The sequence below is a fragment of the Perissodus microlepis genome, chromosome 4 (genome assembly GCF_051167445.1).
Source record: "Perissodus microlepis isolate ML-2025 ecotype Zambia chromosome 4, ASM5116744v1, whole genome shotgun sequence".
Taxonomy (NCBI): Eukaryota; Metazoa; Chordata; class Actinopteri; order Cichliformes; family Cichlidae; genus Perissodus; species Perissodus microlepis.
Window position 1 is genome coordinate 5,954,382 of NC_140464.1, and position 13,195 is coordinate 5,967,576.

The 13,195-nt window shown below is 39.2% G+C and overlaps 1 protein-coding gene and 1 non-coding gene across 4 annotated transcripts in view; both read right to left on the reverse strand.

The window, feature by feature from the left end:
• The window catches only part of kcnh6a (potassium voltage-gated channel, subfamily H (eag-related), member 6a), a 27,630-nt gene extending 15,537 nt beyond the window's left edge, over positions 1–12,093 (reverse strand). The window contains exons 1-7 of one of the 3 annotated variants that reach the window (XM_084925260.1): positions 11,942–12,093; positions 11,546–11,657; positions 8,555–8,785; positions 6,809–6,958; positions 6,423–6,526; positions 5,296–5,605; positions 3,363–3,565 (exon numbers count right to left, since the gene is read on the reverse strand). In XM_084925260.1, the coding sequence (XP_084781386.1) occupies positions 3,363–3,565; positions 5,296–5,605; positions 6,423–6,526; positions 6,809–6,958; positions 8,555–8,785; positions 11,546–11,657; positions 11,942–12,067 (1,236 nt within the window). In that variant the 5' untranslated portion in view covers positions 12,068–12,093. Of the gene's footprint in view, positions 1–3,362; positions 3,566–5,295; positions 5,606–6,422; positions 6,527–6,808; positions 6,959–8,554; positions 8,786–11,545 lie in introns of all 3 variants that reach the window. The other 2 variants (XM_084925259.1, XM_084925258.1) reach the window with 2 other exon arrangements.
• trnac-gca (transfer RNA cysteine (anticodon GCA)) lies at positions 6,994–7,065 on the reverse strand. The gene has a single exon. It is a non-coding gene; the product is annotated as a tRNA-Cys (tRNA).
• Positions 12,094–13,195: the final 1,102 nt, after the last annotated feature.

Consider the following 13,195-nt stretch of genomic DNA (forward strand, 5'->3'; position numbering starts at 1 on the left):
CTCCACTTCCATTAGTTCCAGGAGCCAAGGTCACTGGCAGCATCAAGCCACGAGTGCCGCTCAATAGTCTCGCTCCCTTTCATAAATCCAGCTCACCAGCAGGACTCCTCTCCACACTCACAGGCAGCTGTGAGCCCTACATACATCCAGGCATTCTTCATGTACTGACATTACATAAAGAAAACACAGCAATATGACTACACAGAAGTTTGGAAATAACTTCCATTTGCATTTGCAATTAATTAAACCTTTTTTTCATTTTTGAATGTTGGAGAAAACGTTTATATTTCTATAAGACACAGACATATTTTCTTTATTTGGATGCTTGACCTTTGTGTTTACAGAATTTAACCCTAAAAGGATTGAACAGTCATGTAGTTAGGAGGGATTTTACTGTTATGGTTCATATGTATTTAAGTTGTGTACATGAGTGGTGACCAGGAAGGGAAACACCTGAAACCTCAGGTGCACAAACTCTGACAATTTTCAACAAAGTAGGTTAAAATGTTTTGTGCATTGTTATATATTTGAAAAAGAAATATGTTTTCACATTCATAGAATATCAAAAAACAAAACAGGAATAGATTTAATTAATTTTAAATAAAGCAGCAGCAATGGATGGATGGATGGATGGAAATGCTTTGAGTTTATTTAATGTTGTATAATCTTCTTCATCAAAGCACTTTATCAATCTAAAAACAACTAAACATCTAAGACGGTGTGTGGTCTGCCAGAAAGTGGCATACCAAAGAGATTTATTAATCTTTATTTTTATTTTTACCTTCTACCTTCCAACAAAAACATAACAAGACTAAAACAAACCTCCCTGACAAGCAGACAAACTCTGTCTGTGTGGTTAAACAGAGGAACGCTTACTTTCTAACCAATCTTGTTCATGACGTCAGCTAAGCCAAGATAGCAGATGAAGTATTCAGCCAGGCTTTTCGAGAGGTCTTCTGTTTGTGCAGTCACTTTTTCCAGGACCACAGAAGCTACGTTGCTTGCATATAGAGTCAGAGCCGGCTGTCAATACCACAATCACTCCCAGTGCAAAGAAGCAATATCTCACCACCACCACAGCAGCACCATTCAGTCACAATGCAGTCACATGAGGTCACAGCACTGTGCAAAGACAAATGCACTTTTGAAATTTGAAAACAACTAACATCTCCTAAAAGGTGGTATCCGTACTGAAATGTTTATTCAACTTTCTAAGTAATTTATTGAACTTCACAAAGATTAACCGAGTCATGGTCGCTTAAATGCCCAGAGGCAGATTCAATTGGGGTGAACTGCAACCAAATGTAATCAAATCACTTACTGTGAGTTACTGTGTGTAGTTTTATAGCCTGGATTATATAGATTTGTGGAGGAACTGATAGATGAATCATTAACCCAGATTAAAAAAAATCATACTGTATATTAAATCAGCTGATGCTCTAAATTTTAAAGACTTTAATGAATCAGATAATTAAAATCTTGTAAAATGTTACAAGTCATGAACCATGTAAATAGCTTACAAAACACCTCATAGTGAACCCATAGCTCCTATATCTGATATCCTGCTAAAATAACAAACCAGCCACTCCAAAAAAAAAAAGATAAATGGGACACAAACAAAAACCCTTCTTTGGTCAGTTTGGCTGAAAAGAGGCTCAACTGACCGTCCTGAAAGCCTCTCAGATAAACTGGGTTAATGTGATGCACTTAGGGAGCCCAGCATCGCCTTATTTTCTGCTTTATACCTGAGCAAACAGGCTTTTGCATTGTTACAGTCAGAAAGAAAAGCTTTATCATTTTTTCTTATGTTCAATATAACATTCGTAGATCCATTTATACTTACTAATGGCAGCATCCTGCTGTGCAGCGTGTCTAGTGCGGCATGAGAACTTCATCAAAGCTATTAAAAATATTTAATAATTATAATAATTTTAATAATTTAATTATTACTACTAGAAAACATGACATACTGCTGTACAAATAATAATGCATTTAAAAAAATATTTTGGCATCTATAAACTGCTTTTCTTAATCATTATTCATGTTACTTACTAACATATGACGTCAGCATAGTGAATTTTAAAACTATCAAATGTAATTCAAGTGCAAAGCTATGAAGCATCAAGTGAGGTTTTTGAATCAGCTTCAAATATTATGTCTGCTGCATTTGTTTACAAGGGCTCAGGCCTGACCTCACCATGAAACTGCCTGTGAGCCGGCAGTTCATTTAATTTTAAGCTTCTAAAAATGGGGGACTGTGTATAAAAATGACTGCTAATAATAAATAATTTATCCTGTACTTTTGTAAAAAAAAAAAAACCTTGAATTAAAGCTGAAACTGTGCACTTCAATCACATGTACTCATTGTTTGATTTTAAATCACTTGTCGTGTATAGCGGCAAAACTGCAAAAAAAGAAATTATCGACCTAACTGTATTTTACTGGAAATAACGGTTTCCCTTCTTGGGTATTTTAAGGTATTTTCCATTGTGGTCCTTCTTTCACTCTTGTGAGGCAGTTTGCCAAAATGTACACAGAGACACCATGGTGTGATGACAGGTGGCTGATGAATGTGTTTTGCTGCTGGTGCCATAGATGTCACACCTCAGGTGAGATTATTCGTTCACGCTTTCACCCTGTGAGTTCGGATGTCTCGCGTCTTCAGTCACCCTGAAGCATGTACCATTTATAGACACCTTTGACTGAACTATCTGACAGAAATATGATGTTAATGATCATATTTCTTTTTTTCCCAGTTAGAAACATTATAAATTTCTCTTTCAGGAAGAGCCAAAAACAGCTAAAAATACACCTGAAAATATTAATTACTCAGTTATTTATTGCTGTTCCTTGTATTAGCTTGAAACAATAAAAAATGCAGTAGTTTAACACAGCATTTTCCAAGCAGAAGATGATATAAGAACCAATTCTACCAGCCGAAGTCTGTGTCACTGATTCCTTTTCTAGGACATAAGTATTGTAATTTTGAACATTTTCTTCCTTTTAGTGTTTCCTACCACTGATTGCTGTTCAGCGGCTGCAGACATATCTGCTGTTGTGAATTAACCAAACAAAGGGAAGAAAGGAACGCTGGTCCCTTGTTATTACAGTCATTTAACAATTTGGCCAATCTCACAGGTGAGAAGCAAGCAATTTCTAGCAATTTCGCCTCTTAAAGATCAGACAGCAATTCGGTTGATGTAGCCAGTTACTGAATACGAAAATATATATGCAGCCAGCAATGTGAAATGGAAAATTTAAGACCCTGGTGATGACATAAAATGAGTGAAGATGAGTAAAGTGCAAAGGAAACAGGCATTTATTCTCCCTTTTTTCTCTTGAGAATGTAAAGAGCAGCTTACCTGTGTGACCTGAGTGACCTTCTCTGTGACGTTCTGCGTTCGGTCTTTAATCTTGCTGGGTGCAATGATTTCAATCTCAGTTGGGGAAGGCGGTCTCATTCGGTCAGAGCCGAACGTGAGGGTAACCTGTGGGATGCGGCCTATGGTTCGATGTCTCATAAGGTCTGAGTCTGAAGTGGAGTTCAGAGTATTGGGCTTGAGATCTACAACACAAAACAGCAGCATCAGCAGTCAAGTAAAAAAAAAAAAAATCTGTGGAAGAGTAGATTGAATAGAAAAAGGGAAGAGTATGATTGGAACCTGTACAAAAGAAAACGTTTCCTCATGAAGTATTTCCCCTGAGAGCGGAGGTTAATAGATGTGCAGTGATGAGCAATTTCAACACAAACCCAATCACTGACAGAAGAATTGATTATCGTGTCTCTACTGGAATTTTTATTAGGCAGCTGCACATTGGGACACTCTCTGTGTTATAAATATCAGAGCAACAATCTGACATCAACAACCTGACAAGTGCCGAACTGGTGAGAAATCTGTTGAAAGCTGTTACAGCTCAGCTGAAAAAAATCAGTTTTGATTCTGATTAGTTTGCAGTTATGTGTTTTAGGATATGCCAAAGACATTTTAACCTACTAAACATTTAATTCAACTGCATTTAACTTGATAATACTAATGATTTGATGTGTCACCTCACTTTCTAATCTGATGTAAACTTCCTTTTCTTCTTTCAGCTCCCTTTAGGGGTTGCTACAGCTGATCATCTGCCTCCATGTCCTCTTTAATGACATCCATGAATCATTTCTGTTGTCTTACCCCTTTCCTCCTGCCTGGTAACTCCATATACAGCATCCTTTGTCCAATACATAACCCTCCTCCTCCTCCTCCCCTAACCATTCTTTGCACATATTCAGATCATCTCAGTCTTGCCTCTTTAATTAGGTTTTCCAAAAACACTCAACCTGAGATGTTCTTCTGCTGTACCCATTTCTAATCCTGTCCTTTCTGCACACTCCCAATGAAATTCTTAACATCTTCAGCTCTGCCACCTCCAGCTTCACCTTCTGTCTTTTGTTAGTGTCACCATCTTCAAACCACACATCACAGCATTTCTCACTACCATCTTGTGAACCTTGCTAGCATCCTCTGTCACAAATCACCTTTGACTTTTTTCTCCACCTGCTCCACCCTGCCTGCTCTCTTTTCTTCTGCTCTCTTGTCCACTGTTTGCTGCTTTGGATGTTTGACCCCAGGTATTTAAACTCATTTGCTCCTTGCATCTTCACTGGTACATCTGTCTCCCTCTTATTCACACACATGTATTCTGTCTTGCTTCTCCCGCCATTAATTTTTCTGCAGATCACAATGTCATCTGTGAACATCCTGCCTGACCTCATCTGTCAACATGTTTGCCACCACTGCAAGCTTGTTTCAAGTCTGAGATCCTACTGTATCCTAAAATAGCAAATAATAGACATGACTTGTTAGAGATCCCTTTAATACCAGCAAACCTTCCAGCAGATCTCACAGTGAAAATGTTTGTTTGTATGCAAACCAAGGTGGCAATAATAACAAAGGCAAATTTATGTCTCAAAGCAGGTTTTTTTTTAACAGATAAAAGGCTAATGAAGAAAAAAAATTTGAACTGCATTCTGTGTCATTTTCTGAGTTAGAGTCAGAGAAACCAGCTGTGAAAAGTGCTTTGTGTGATTTAATTTATTAGGATGCTGCTTTATATTCCTGTCAGAAGGTTAACCTGAAAAAAAGTTAAACACACATTAAATTCCACTAACATCATAAAAAAATATGCATTGTAAAGACTTCATAGTTTCTTTGAGACACAAATACAGCAACGATAACCTGATGATATTCTTACTAATTCTATATTTTATTCACAGCTTTAGTTTGCCTCTGAGATGCCCCATCAGACACTCACTGCTGTTAGTCCGGGGGTCTCCAGGCCGACTGTTCCATTCTGCCCTCATGCCATCGATGTCATCCAGTGACGAGGCACGTCGGAGGCTCCGAACACTGTCCCTCGAGCAACTTCGAGGTAATGTCCCTCGGGGGAAGGCATGCATGGGGTCCAGTCGATCTGTCAGAAGGGAGCGTCGTTTGGTGGAGGGCTGAGCTGCCGGCGATGGGGGATCCATGTCCTGTTCTATCAGAGCCTCCGTCTCAGACTGCATACAGCTTTCCTTAGATGGGATCCGAAACTCTTTCAGAGGGACTTCCTCGCTGTTTGGCTGTCAAGGAAGGGCAATAAGGCACAAGCTACTTTGAATATTATGTAAATGAAGGCCATGTGTCTCTTTATAGTTCAAACAAATAATTACACACCATATCTGCTGGTTTTTGGCTTGAAATGCTTTTTTTTCTCTTCTAAATGTTTTCTTAAAAATGTTGTCATATTTCACACTTCACAAATGCTGTTCTGAAACAGAGAGGAATGTCACCTCCCTGCCAGCACGTAAATGTAAAACAGTCCCAACATGTCAATTTATCTGATTCAGTACAGTTCCAGTGTCAGGTAAGGATACTGGCAGGAAATACTTTCATACAAGGTGCCATTCATCAAAAGAGAGAACTCTAAACACAAGTAAAGGAAAATTCTAAGAAGAGAAAGATGAACAGACCAGTTGCTTTCCCCCCTCATTCTTCCATTTGGTGTCTTTTTGGGCTGAGAAACAAGAACTTCTGCTTCAAAAACATCTCTCTGCTATTTAAGGTGGTTCGTATTTAACTATTAGAACTGCATATAAAACTAAAATTGTATATATAGCACTTGAAAGGCAAATCAAAGACTTTGTTGTTACTATAGTATTTAGAACATTTTGATTAGTGCTCTTCATGCATGATTGAAGAACAGTAGAAGCATTGCAGGCATAATATGTCAGTAAGTTTTAAAATTGTATCATTGCAAATGTCATGCCTAGGAGTCACAGTATGACGTATTATCTTTGTACAGATTTTTTTCCACTGCCAGATGTGTTTATGTACTCCAGCAAAATGCAAAGCATGCATTCATGCAAATGGACTACACTGCATGCATGTGTTATTCACCTGCAGGTAGTCTACTACCACTCCTTCAAACTGATCTTTTGAGAGTGAAGGTCGTCGCATGGATCGCAGCACCGGCAGCCTCATCTTTAGCCTGCGATTCTGGCCTAAAGAGAAAACTTTATCTTCAGCTCACTTGCTATCGAAGCTCAAAATGTATTCAATTCAACTTTTCTGCTTTAAAATATCCAACTTTTCTGCTAAGACAAGACAGTAGTGCACATTCTGACCAATATGATGAGAAAATCAAGACTAATTACACACATTAATTTCTAATTTATATTTACAGTTGCAGAATTCACAGGAAAAGAGAAAGACAGAAAAATGTTTAGCTTCTATAAATGTGAAACACAAACAAAACATGCAGTATGCAGTGTGAAAGGCTTTACAATAGGCCCATCCTTGGGTGATTCTCTGCCTGAGAGCAGTCTTCTTGTGGGAGGGATCGATGAGCTCCTGGAAGTCAAGGATGAACATGATCACAAGGCCTTCTTCATTTTTTACTGGAACGATTCCCACAAGGCAGGGTCTGCAGGTCCCTATTGACACAAAAGGTAAGAAACAGCAGTTATGCAGGGGGCACCCGGACTTGAACCGGGGACCTCTTGATCTGCAGTCAAATGCTCTACCACTGAGCTATACCCCCTGTTGGTAACCCAGAAGTTATTTCTAAAATGTGATCAGCTGAAGGCTGGCCTAGTTTAACAAGGTTATGTTTCTAAGGGAGGTCACACAGGAGAAAGCAATATGAGCAAAGGAGAAAGAAAGAAAGGAATCGTTTCAAAAACTGTGGAAGCTAAAAAAAAAAAAAAAGGCTAAATGAGCAATACTTCTGTCAGGTCTGACTTCACTTCACAATCAGTGAGCTCCAAAAATAGAAACAGGAGAGAGGGCAGAACAGACAAACACACACACAGTGCATGCATTCACTTCCATTCATACATTCACCCTGAAAGACCTTGAACAGAGATTTTGTTTGGAGGTTAAGAAAAAAATCGGCCTGTGAGCGCTGTAGTCTTGTTCTGAATCACATTGCAATCACATGTTCAGATTTTTTTCCCCGGTCTGTTCAGCCTGGGAGCACAGTGGGAAGCAGGGAAACAAAACAAATGGATGCTTAGTGGATTTGATCTGGCACACAATCCCATTCCCATGACAACAGCACTCTAAACTCCGCTCCTCATGCCCAAATGGCAAAAGTTATAACAGACATGTACTATGAATGTCCTTGTATAAATGTAGACAGTAAATGTATGGTTTATAGTCGGTAACTGTCATTGTCTAACTCATGCTCACTCATGTGTGTCTACCTCAATTCCTTTGTGCCAGAAAAAGATGATAAAGAAAAAGAGATGATGGAGGTTAAACACAGACCTCGGCAGAGGACAGTGTTTCACTGGCATCCCAAATAACTTGGAATAAACAGGAAATTAAACTTTAAAAATAAAAGTAAACGATGTGCAGAGAATCATGCATAGGACTGATGAGAATACACGCAAGTATGAATTAGGATACACCAAAAAAAGCAGGTTTGAAGAAGTGATTAAGACGCTGAGTCTGCCTGCCTAAATATAAGCCTAAATATAAAAGCATAATCTGGCCATGGTGACGGATTCGCAATATCAATGGGAGTCCAGCAAAAGATAGCAGCTAAACGCGGATACCTGCCAAACATAGTGGTCTGAGATGAATAAAGAATTTCCTGAACTACACAAACTTAAAGGGAGACGATTTTTTACTATCTACTTGTTTTGATTGCAAAAATTATTCACATGAAAATCATCTTTGTGCATCAGATCCAGACATTTATCATGATGAATTATCAAAATGAAAGGACTAGTCTTGGAAAGCAGGAAAGATGTTTTAAAACAGATCCAATCGAATGGCTGGTGGACTGAGGTAACATTCTGGATTAAGATCTCTGTAACAAGGTTTCTTGTCAGAAGATAAAGGATAAACTAGTTGAACATATGGAGGATTATTTGGACTGTTCTGATAACAATCAAGCTGTCAGCAGGCCATATCTTGTGACAGCCAGAAGACTCTTTTCATTAGGTCTCGAGCTATAAACGGGCTTACTCCAGTCATTTTTCCTCCAGCTCCGTTGTCTTGTTTTTGTTTTTTGCGTGTCTTACCTTCCTTAGAGTAGTACAGGATCTCCACTTTGCGTTCCTCAGACCCAAGCAGGGCCTGTCCCAGCTGGGCCAGGGAACTCTTCATTGTGCCAGGACCCACCAAGAACTGGCAGGTACAGGGCTGCTGCATGATCTCTGCTCTGGTAAAACCAAACATCTGGCAGAAGCCTTCATTGCAGTAGATGATGCCACAGTTCTTCATCTGGGCATTGGCAATAATAAACTTGCGATCTGAAGGGAGGAACACAGTGTCAGTTGACAATTTATAAAGGCAAGATATCCATGTGGCAGTACAACGACCGCCCATTAAAGCTGGGTTAGACGCAACACTGATAAAGCCAATTTCTTGCTTATAAATATTAATAAACTTTCTGCTCATTAAAGGAGAAATAATATACTGCATAGAGGTTTATAAATTAAGCTTAGCCATGACTATCTCACCAACGAAATTAGCCTTTTACTTCGCAGAGGGTAATGACGCCTGATTCCAGTGATTGCACTTATGCCTGTCACTGAAAGATTGAAAGAGATAGTTTGTTAATGCTGACAATTAAACTGTTTATACTGTTTAAGATTTAATTTGATTTAAAGATGCTGAAGTGCAGACTGTTGTGGATATGCATTGACTTCACGGCCCACAAAGTCTGTTCTTCCTCCTCTAGGCATGACAATCAGCTGAAGTGGAACTAATGAAGTCTACTTTTCCATGGTGCTAATGTTATTAGCGTCACAATTCCTCCCAAGGGATTGAAAAGGAGCAGGTGGGCACTTCAGCATAAGGGTATTTGGAGTATAGCACATGGCGCCAGGTAACTTATGGGAATCTACAGGTTTTGGAGCCTGTGTATCTGACATTTTTTAATTACATCATTACATTGGTATCAGCCACTTGCCTATAAATATATTTTATTTGTTTAGCAAGGCTACTTAAACAGTAAAAATATTACATTTCCAGATTTACATTGTTTATCAAATAGTTTTCATATCTTAACAGTGGTAAACAATATTAAAAGTACAATCACTGTACAGTTGATATTTTTGCCACCAGCTTTGATTTGTATTAAAAATGTTGCCAGTCTGTCTTTTAAGAAGGTCAGTACTTGTATGTACTTGCATACATTTGACATAGTTTTGTTCATGAAAACCCAATATTAAGATCATTTTACATTGAAATTTCATAATAAGATAAACATGTGACAGTAATAATAAAATAAAATAATGCCATTAAAGTTGAGATCAAATCTCTAACTGCATGGTAGCTGCTGGACTTCTCATCAGCTAATGACACTCACTGGGGCGTTGACCACCACCATCAGAGATCTTTCATCATGGGGGAAACACTGTGGCTGTACAGTGTCAGTTACAATAATGGTTCTTCCTGGTCAGTCAGAGCTTTGATTCTGAGTCTCTCAGAGTCACCCTGCTTTCAGAAACATCCCTAACAGTAACTCCAAGCTCATATGTCCTTCAGTGCCTAGTACCGATGAAATGAATGATACTGTTCGTGGCAACAGAAACACCCACTGTCCCAAAAATGCTGCATGACAGGGAATTGGGGCAGTTTTGTTCGAAGGCTGCTAATGGAGGAGTTGAACGATCTGAATGAAAAGTACATACATAACCTCTGTCGCCTCTCATTGGCCTTTTTATTACACGCTGGTGAAACTGGGTTAAACAGCTGGTTCCTGCCCACACAGATGAGAGCAGGAGACTCTTCTCTTGGCCCCCTTTTTAATATAAACGGGTGAGCTCTTAGAGTGGAAAAGCACATTCTGTCCAAAGTCATTATCTGGGGCTCAAAGCAAAAACACTGATCGTCACACCGTTGCTAAGCAGCACCACTGTGGCACGTGCACTCACCTTATCGTGCACGTGTATGTGACTGCGCGTGCACACATATACACCTTTTTGGGATACAGTAGAGGCATTACATAATACGGGTTTCTTAGGGGATATTGGGAGATTCAAGCATTACTGGTCCTAGAGCTGATCATACTAAAACAGACTGAGAGTTGTCAGCAATCAACTATTTCTCCATGTATGGTCAGTATCTAATCAGGATGGCAGGGTTATTTTCAGTCCTGTGTCAACACGCTGCTAGTGGTGAGGAAATGTACTGATTATTGCACATGAGATATAATGTGGCATGGTGTCTTTCAGTGTTTTTGTTTTTAAACTAAAGTAGCATTAACAAAGATTTACAGGCTCGTGTAATAAGTGTTAAGTACAGAAAATGGATGAAGGTAAAACTGCATACAAATAATGGTCAGGTCAAAAGAAGACAGCAACATATGTGTTCTATCAGAGGCCTTAGTGGTTTCAGGGAAAGGGATTTTTTCCTCTCCAATAAGTGAGAGGTGGTCTCTTCTTCCAGCCAATGGAACATGTGAGCTAATGGAACACAATGTAAGTCATAAGGTGAGCTCTCACAAACAAACTCACATGCAGGTGCAATAACCCCGCAAACATAAAAGCAGCAGCTGGGTTCTGTCAGCATTACTGATACAGATAAGATAAGATGTGTTAATTTATTATAATATAAAAAGCCTGTCCTTCTACCATCTGTTCAAGCAATGAGACTGACCGACAAACAAACACAGACGTGTGAAAAATAAAGCAAACAAAACTATACCAACAAGATTTAACTGGATACACTAACAGATCTGAAATAAATACAGGCTACCACTCCTACTGATGAACTAGCTGTCAGAAACACTTTTCCCATAGACAAAGAGCACAGTTATCCCTTTTAAAATAGAGAATGTAATTAATTCAGCGTAAATTAGAGTTCCCCCGTCTCTGCCATCTCTTTCGGATTTATTTAAAGCATTTGCGAGCTAAACCATCGCAGCAAAAACCAGTCCAAATGTTTAAAATGGGAAAACTAAATATGTATTTTGTAAAATGTTTGGAATCTAAATATCACACCCTTTGTTCGGACCTTAACAGCAGCACAGACGCATAACTGAAACTAATTTCATGTGCACTTACTTTGCTCGTCGAATTTCCTGATGATAGTATCCAAGTAAGTGTTCTGGAGCGCAACATGACCGCGTCTCACGGGCATTTTGATGCTGAGAGAAAACACTTCCGACACATGAACCTTAGATAAGTAAAAAAGCAAAGAGATTTGAACTGACGCCAATGAACAAAAGGGTCCACTTCCACTTGGAGGGCGAGCGTAAGCAGTAGATTTTGGCTTCCCTCGGAGCCTGCCGCTGATGGTGAGGGGTGAAGCGCCGGAGAATGATGGCGAGGAGGGCTGGTTGCCAGGGCAATAGCAGATGCAGGATGTTGCACGCTGATAACGTGGGGGTAAAAAGTAGACTAGGATACAACAAAAGCTGTATGAAACCGATTCGGAAGTCTTTTCCTTAGTGAGGTTACCTGTTGTGGGACAAGTTGTGAACAAAAGCTGCAGAGCGCAGAATCCGTTCGTTGCTTTATAATCGCTGCATTCTCCCTCAAGTTTTGGACAATGCGTGATAAGGATGGCAGTGAAGAAGCTCCCATTAGCCCGATCCCAATCCACTCCCCTTGCACCACCCCCTGTCGCCCATCAGCAGCGTGAAGGCAGAAGACAGCGGAAGCATCAGTTATGTATATATAAGTATTTAAGTCTCTCTACATATATATTAGATATATCTTAGAAGACATACGGTATGGAATTTTAAATCAGGGAAGCGATCCCATAACATTACTCATTAGCATCACTGATGGCTTGTACTGTCAGTCAGGTTAGAAGATATTCGTGATGAAAAGCTATGAAGAATTTGGTTATTCATAATCCTGGTTTTGTAATCATATTAATTATTTCTTCTACATTTCTGGCACATTATTCCTTAGGCGCTACATATATTTTATCTAATAGCTGGTTGTACTTTGTTTCTCATTAAAGTAATGTTTTATTTTGAAATGTATATACTGACATTATCTATTTATGGCATTGTGGATAGCTCGACAGTGATTTGACAATGATAGAGTGCAGACCCACAGCAGTCTATTCTGCTTCACCCTACATCTGAAGACTGTGCTGAAAATAGCAGCATCCTCTTACTCTGTGGCTGCCATTGCACCTCTGAAGTATTATATTAAACTAGTGATGGTAATCTTAAAAGTGCACTCATTTGTTTGTGTTTACATGTGCCTCCGTGAGTGTTTTTTTTTCCCTTTTTAAATTGTTCAGAAAGCACATTTTAAGTTTGTAGGTGAAAGTAATTCAGGACTTCTGTGGGAGAAATGAATTATACACTGCACCGGTTAGGCGCGCAAGTGCCACTGCAGAAAAAATGTAACTGTCAAAACTAAAAAAAGAAAAAGGGATTCAAAACATGGTTGTAAACTGAGAAGATAGATTACTTTGTGTTTAACAAGCCTGAGACTGTGAGACTGGAAACTTTCAGTCTGGATTTTATTGTGCCACAGCCAGACGTGAGGATGCAGACTCAAACAGTGTGACTCGATCTGAGTTGCAAAAATGAAAAATTCAAGTTTGACTAAATCAAAAGCTAGATGGGGTTTAGCTTTCATATTGTGAGTTCTTGCCTGAGCTTTAGTCTTATAACTCAAAGGCCTCAATCCTAACTTCAAATTGGAGCAGCAAGGAGACGATTACCTGGCACTGGCAGTGTCTTCCGAGAT